Consider the following 7,496-nt stretch of genomic DNA (forward strand, 5'->3'; position numbering starts at 1 on the left):
TTTTTTTTTTTTTTTTTTAATAAAGAAACATAAACTAAAAAATATACGACCAGAAAATTACTGTCTGATATAGGAAAAAGAAATGTACATCGATCGATCCCACTTACAATTAAAAAAAAAAAAAAAAACTCGTTTTACCGATCAGTACAAATCAGGTTTGGAAGAACCAAAACAAGTCTAAACTAAACCGGAATATAACCGAACTCTAACTAGTAGGTAGTCCGGTTACTTGGTATGATTAGACCGTGGAAAGAAAGAACACTGCTTTTTTATTTAACAGAATGATGATGAATGATCCGGACGATCACAAATGTTGTTTGTTGTTACAGTTATCTCTTGTGTTAGGAGATGAATAGCTTCTCAGGTAGCTTCGCAGAACTGAATACCGCCACCGATTTGTACTGCAACATGCCAAAAATCAAAAATTGTGTTAACACGAACCGACTCAAACCAAAACCACACTTCTTCATTCGGTTTGATGAAACCAATAACTGATTTTTTTTAAGTTTTCCTTTTTTTTTTTTTTTTTTTTGTTCTTTACCTTGTCTTGTCTATACTTCATGCGTATAGAGTTTAAGGGGCATCCTTTGGTGTTAAGCTGTAGATCTTGCAAGGCGTGCACTGATTCTTTTAGATCGGACGCTTTGTACGTTGTGTAATGCTCAAGAGTTGGATTCTGTACCCCAAACAAAAAAAAAGACGAGTGAGTGAGATTTTGAAGATTCGTGGGACANAAACAAGTGAGTAGTACCACTAATGGAGGAACATCATCATCTCCATCATGAAACTTGGAGTTATGGAGAGCAATCTGATCTTCGCACCACATAAAAACAGGAATATAGTAGTGGTATAGCCTAGCTTTCTGAGGAATAGTGAGCTTAAGCTCATTAAGCTGAAAGAGTCTGCAGAGCTGTGAGCCGTAGAGTAACCATTTGTCAATAGAAAGGCCAACTCTTTCAGGAGTAATACCAATCTTGTCAACGAGAGGACCGGAGCATATGAATTCAAAAAGATCAGAGACTGAAGAGACATCAACTGTTTTTGTTGTTGGTAACGAGTAGCATTTGTTGGAGACCCCACCATAACTTGTAGCATAATCATGAACCATTGAATTGTCCTGAATCCACGAGCATCCACAGCCTACACGTAAAAAAAATGCAAAAAAGAAGGTCATCATCACTCTAGTCTATCCACAACAATCTTAAAACCTGAAGTTGCAGAGCCGGTTACGACTATTACGATTAATTTAAGTCAGTAAATTCAAAACAATGTCTGACAAGACAGATGAAACAATCTAAACCTTAACACAGAAACTCCAAAAAATCTGTTTTTTTTTTTTTTTTTTTTTTTTTTTTTTTGTTTACTCTTAGGAACCATCAGAAAACATTCGAAAATTCTTGAGGAATCTGCCGAAAATGCAAACCAATGAATACAAAATTCATTAGAGAAACAGGACCAAAAAGAACAGATTTTTTAAACAAAAACAATAAAGAAACAAGAGGAACCAAAGATTACAAGAGACCCAGGAGAAGAAAAAAAAGAGAAATTAAAAGAATTGGAGGGGTTGGTTTACCAGAGAAGGAGAAAAGGGTTGGAATCGGAGAAAGCTTGGAGGAGGAAGAAGAAGAGAGGACATGGTCGTTAAATTTGGAAGAAGAAGGACGATGATGTCTTTTGAAATTAAAAGAATTGGAAATAGGATTAGGATTAGAGTGACACGGAGGAATCAGTGGATAATCTCTGGGATTATTATAATGCTGAAGGGTCGCTTGCCATGCCGATGATATCAAACTTGTACTTGATGATATGGCCACCGCCATTTTCGACCCCTTCTCCCCTTCTCTCTTCTCTCTATCTCAAAGCAGACCGACACATCAGCAATGAAGAAGAAGAACTAATTGATAATTTTTTTTTATTTCCTTGCCACATAATATGTGAGTCATATTCCTCCCCTGGGATAATGTGTCATTAATGCTCTGTCCATTTTGACTTTTCTTTTTTCTTACCCTCTTTTTTTTTTCATTTAGAAAGAAACATAAAAAATACGACCAGAAAATATTGCCTGCAAATAGAAAAAGAAAAAAGAAATGTACATCGATCGATCCCACTTACAATTTAAAAGAAAAAACTCGTGTTTCCTACCGATCAGTACAAATCAGGTTTGGAAGAACCAAACAGGTCTAAAACTAAACCGGAAGATAACCGAACTCTAACTAGTAGGTAGTCCGGTTACTTGGTATGATAAGACCGTGGAAAGAAAGGCACTGTTTTTTTATTTGACTCGGGACGATCACAAATGTTGTTTGTTGTTACAGCTATCTCTTATGTTAGGAGATGAATAGCTTCTCAGGTAGCTTCGCAGAACTGAATACCGCCACCGATTTGTACTGCAACATGCCAAAAATCAAAAAATTGTGTTAACACGAACCGACTCAAACCAAACCATACCTCTTCATTCGGTTTTATGAAACCAATAACTGATTTTTTTTTTTTAAGTTTTCCTTTTTTTTTTTTTGTTCTTTACCTTGTCTTGTCTATACTTCATGCGTATAGAGTTTAAGGGGCATCCTTTGGTGTTAAGCTGTAGATCTTGCAAGGCGTGCACTGATTCTTTTAGATCGGACGCTTTGTACGTTGTGTAATGCTCAAGAGTTGGATTCTGTACCCCAAACAAAAAAAAAGACGAGTGAGTGAGATTTTGAAGATTCGTGGGACAGAAGCGATCTGTGTCTTAATGAAACAATGAAGAAGGAACACGAACCCAAGGGTGGCTTGATTGGTTCAATGTCCACTTGGCAAGAAAAACAGCCGAAGCAGCGATCACCGATGGAAGGAACTTCAAGAAAGGATAGTCTTTTAACGTCAATTCCGTTAGGTAATTCGCCAGATATTCCATTTCCAGACTTGGGCTCTTCAGATTCCAAAACAAAAAGGTTTCAATCTTTCTGCTTAATGTATTCTTATGATACATCTGATCTGATATTCAATAAAAAAGGGTACTTTACCGGGTATGAAGCTTGAGCTGCTCGAAGAAATCTCCTGCAAAGACCAATATATATACTTTTGAATCACCAAAAACACACACAAAAACATATGATGAAAGCATTTTGCATTGTCTGGTAAGATTACCTAAGGAATGTCTTTGAAGTGGGAGTGTAAATTTGAAAGCTAAAATGCTTGAGTACTTGGCTCTCCATTTCCAGGACCTGATCTCTTGTGTAAGTGTTATCCGTGATGAAGCAGAACTCCTCAATCCGTGGCGCACATATTTCCTCATATTTTCTTCATTACATTTCAAGAAACTCTTTTAGTTCTTGTTTGAGACCAGAGAATTGTTTGATCAATATGTGATAGAGGAACTTACGAAGCAATGAGCATACAAGTGATGCCAAGCAATTGAAGTCTCTGTCTTTCCACGTAGTTTCCATGGAGAAACCAGTCTATCAAATACACTGTTAGGTAGAGAGTGTCAGGTACAAGTGTGTATTCCTCTGATACCTGAAATTTTTTTGAGTTGTCTCAGAAACAGACAAAAAGACTTCAAAACCAAGCAAGAAACAAACTGCTGGAAGTAAAACTAACCTCTACAAGCCAATCAACCAGAATTCCCCGCATTGTCTGAGTCACATCTCTTTGAGTCCTTTCCATAAAATCAGGAAATGGTCTGCGTTTAAGCTGCCAAGTTGACAAGTCGTCAGGAATCAATCAGATGCCACGAATGCATTATCGTAAAATTTCGAAATCCGAGGGAATATTACCTCAGCAACACGCAGGTTATAGTAGATATCAGGTGCATAAAGGCTACAGAGTAGAGGATCCTTGTCATCTAAATCAATGTCAACGAACTTTGGGATACTTGCGACACTGGAACTTGCTCCAACACAACTTCTTTCAACTGTTAACCATTTTGTAATAATACAACTGCATCAGAAATGTTATAAATCTCTAAGTAACACAAGCTTCAGCAACAGACCAAATGTAAACTTCACCTGTCCCAAGGGGTCTTGGAGGCAATCTTGAACTCGGCTTTGCGATAAAGCTATAAGATGCTTCGTTTGTACCCAAGCTCGTGCCTGTACAATCCGACAAGCTTCCTCCTGCTGAATTTGCCACAACTTCTACCTTTTCATCTGTAACTTGTGAAGTAGCCGAAGAAGATGCCACCTTGGAAGAACTCGCTCGTCCCTTCTTTACCTGCTTAATATTGTCCACCTAAATGAAAAGCAGAACCAACACTTGTCAGCAAAAACATACTTATTGTCATAAAAAGTAGCAATTTAAAGAAGCAGCATTGCATAGTTAACAACCGCAACATTGAAGCAACTTGTGTAAGAATTCTCGCAGGTAACATTAGTAATGTCCTTGAGAACAGCTCGCTTCTTAGGTGCATTGGCTTTCTTCTCATCCAAGGCTGATCGTTTAGACTTTACTCTCAGAACCCGTCCCTGGTTATGTGATATAGCAGCCACTTCTGAAGATGTAATCAGCTTAGAAGAAGCACGCAAGGCAGAGGCAAGAGCACGAGTTACAGGGCGACCATGGAGCCGTATGGTGTTGCCAGAAACAGCATTCTCCTTTCCCATGATTGAAAACCCTTAAAGACGATCTACCCCTTTTTGATGCTTGAGCCTTAGCACCACATAACCTCTCGATCTGTGGAATTGAAGTCAGGAGAAATCGAAGATCAATGGTATGAAAGATGCAAGAAAACAGAGAGATCTAACAGAGGAAAAAACTTATATCTAAGGAAAGAGAGCAATGCATATAGTAAGCTTGGAGAAATTGTTTAGCCTAAAGAAAGCAAGAGAGTTATGCTCCTAAACAAGGGTTGTTTATCAGATCATACACGACGACTCGAGCCAGAACTGTACCACACAATTTAGTTCGTCAAGTTCCAAAGTTTCAAACTTTATAAAAGTCAAGTCAGATTCATGGTGAAATAACAGAGTAATTGTGAATTACTGACCAAAAAAATCAGAAACTGTAAAGCAGAAAAACCCTCAAAGCCTCCTTGAAAAAGAAAAAGTCGCAGCAAATTTAATAGAAGTAGCAAACACGGAGCGACTCCGCGCAAAATTTGGAGAAATAAAATTTGTAAGAGAAAATGTCAAAGCGAAAATTAGTAAAGTTTGGTTCTTTATTTCATGGGTTTTGATGTATAAAAATGTTGTAATATGCCCCATAAGAAATTGGAACAATAAAAGGAACTAATATAATTCATCTCAGGAAAACGAACAGACCCATGATTTTAAAGCTACAAGCAAGAAGATCTCTTTAAACAAAAAAAACAAAAAAAATCATCTTCGATCCGTTCGTAAAAGGGAACCAACTATCACATTCTCTTTTAATTATTCCAAGCAAATCCGAGTGACCAATGAAGAAGCCAAGAGAAAAAAAAAGCTTTTAAAAACCAAAAGAAAGTTTCAAGAAACCATCCCAGAAAACCGCCTTAAAAAATGCAGGGTCGGCGTGAAAAAAAATATAATCCAAAACGGAGAAGATGGAGATAGACTATAAAGATGGGAACTTACGCTTCAGATAATTCTTCAGGAAGAAGAAGAAAAAAAGAAGTCCTTTTGTTGTTTTGTTTGGGAAAGGAGCTGTTGGAACCAAAAAAAAAAAAAAATGGGGAGCTTGGTTGGACAGATCGAGAGAGTAAATTGGGTATAGTCAATTTGCTTTTATGCAAAAAGGTCTGTGTCTGTCTCTCTGAATCAGCGGGATAGACAATGTGTTTAAAGATATTATTAATTTAATTTTCATTTTTATTTTTTCTAAAATAGAAACTCTTTTTATATATATATAGGCGTATATATTTAGAGGAAGAATATGTTTTATCTATACTTCTCTCTAACCAAACTCATTTGACTGTTTGACCATGAAGTTAGGGAGAAACAAGTTTATAACTAATTTGTAGTTAATTTTTTCAATTTTGGTATGTGACTGAACATACTAGCTTTTTCTTTAGATTTTGGTAACTAATTATTTACCTTATTTTCACCTTAATCATCTGTTGCTATTTTGGGTTCTGTGTCATTTTCATCTCCATTAACCTGTTGTTATTAATGAGAGGATTTATTATGCAAACTGTATGTTTTTTTTTTATCTTTTTCTTTTGTTCGAATGTTTATTTATTTATTTACTTTTGGTATTTAAATAGTAAAAGGACGATAGAGGTATGAATAGTTACGGTTTCCAAGATCTGTATCCATCATAACATGCACATTTATTTACACCGTTCAAATGCAAATATGTTAACTCTAGACAGCGTGGCTATTCATCCAAAGGTAAAATAAAAGTGATTAAACAACACAAATTCTGTTCAAAGGTAAAAAGTAAAAGAGTGATTAAAATACAAAACTCCTCTGTTCAAATTTTGAAGATTTGAAGAAAGATTCCACCAGTTTATTTTTTAATGTTAAAGTTTTAAACTTTTGAAATATATATTAATAACACACACACTAACTAGTAAAAATAAAAACAAAGACCAAATGCACGTTTACCCCAGAATCAGTCTTCTGATTTATATTTACGTTTCTATATGTTTCTTTTAATATTCCCCTAATAGCTTATCCGGGCACCACATGCTAAAAGGATCCATCCATAAATTCCACACTATCTTTTCAACTTTTTTTTTGTTGGTTTGTAGAGAACTTAAAAGAATCCGTTTTATTTCTATTGGATTTGCTCCGTTTTAAAAACATATACATATACTTAAGACGCTCTCGTAAAAGATAACATACATTATGTGATTTGCTAACACACTTTTTTATTTCATGTAAAACAAAACTTTATAAGTATCTAATTTTCTCAGCGGTTACTTTGACCAAATCTAGATGTTATAAAAACTTGGTCATTAGAGATCTTTCCGCTACTAAAACGTTCTACAAACCCCCTTTTTGAAATAACAGGGAGTTATAAAAACTGTAATAGATCTCATTGTCCTTGGATAAATTAGTTTAAAAGGAAATTATAATATATCACTGTGATGATGCGTAGATCCGCAGGAGGCACTTAGAAAAAGAAAAGATACTCCTTAGGAAGTGAACAATAAATATAAAGTGGTGGAATCTGCCATTTCAGGTCTTTGTTACGTTCATGACTTAATTATATATGGCTTGATGATCGATTTCTTGTAGGTACATACATCTTAGCTATGTGCCTATGTCCATTTTATCAGAATATTGCCGTATTTTATTATCATTTGTTGTTTGATAGAATTCATTATTCATTATAATTAGCTTTGTTTTTTTAAAAAAAAATATTAAAAACTGTTCGAAATACTACTACCAGATTTGAAATAGAAATTGAATTTGAAATAAAGGTAACATTTAAGTTGTGCTTTCGTTTTGAAAATGTTTTTAAAAAGTTAAAGTTGAGTGTATTCTTTTGCTAAGAAGTGAAAAGTCAAAAAGATTATAAGTCAAAACTTTCATATGAGAACTCTGATGTTAAATGTAACCGAAGAAAGAATACAAAAAAACACAAAAAAGTAA

At 35.2% G+C, this 7,496-nt stretch overlaps 2 protein-coding genes and 1 long non-coding RNA gene across 4 annotated transcripts in view; all 3 read right to left on the reverse strand.

The window, feature by feature from the left end:
* The window catches only part of LOC104703407 (D-glycerate 3-kinase, chloroplastic), a 5,286-nt gene extending 3,363 nt beyond the window's left edge, over window positions 1–1,923 (reverse strand). The window contains exons 1-2 of one of the 2 annotated variants that reach the window (XM_010419413.2): window positions 1,574–1,923; window positions 752–1,140 (exon numbers count right to left, since the gene is read on the reverse strand). In XM_010419413.2, the coding sequence (XP_010417715.1) occupies window positions 752–1,140; window positions 1,574–1,820 (636 nt within the window). In that variant the 5' untranslated portion in view covers window positions 1,821–1,923. The remainder of the gene's footprint in view (window positions 1–751; window positions 1,141–1,573) is intronic. The other variant, XM_019228026.1, reaches the window with a different exon arrangement.
* LOC104703406 lies at window positions 43–723 on the reverse strand. The gene is made up of 2 exons (XR_754205.2): window positions 542–723; window positions 43–401 (listed from the first exon to the last, which is right to left on the reverse strand). It is a non-coding gene; the product is annotated as an uncharacterized LOC104703406 (long non-coding RNA).
* Window positions 2,115–5,571, reverse strand: LOC104703408 (cyclin-A2-4). Its single transcript, XM_010419414.2, has 11 exons — window positions 5,532–5,571; window positions 4,308–4,653; window positions 3,990–4,212; window positions 3,759–3,895; window positions 3,583–3,675; window positions 3,365–3,498; window positions 3,130–3,282; window positions 3,006–3,039; window positions 2,762–2,911; window positions 2,525–2,659; window positions 2,115–2,387 (listed from the first exon to the last, which is right to left on the reverse strand). Exons 2-11 carry the CDS (start codon window positions 4,581–4,583, stop codon window positions 2,328–2,330), a joined length of 1,395 nt encoding a protein of 464 aa, XP_010417716.1. The 5' UTR covers window positions 4,584–4,653; window positions 5,532–5,571; the 3' UTR covers window positions 2,115–2,327.

This window comes from Camelina sativa, chromosome 7 (assembly GCF_000633955.1).
Source record: "Camelina sativa cultivar DH55 chromosome 7, Cs, whole genome shotgun sequence".
NCBI lineage: Eukaryota > Viridiplantae > Streptophyta > Magnoliopsida > Brassicales > Brassicaceae > Camelina > Camelina sativa.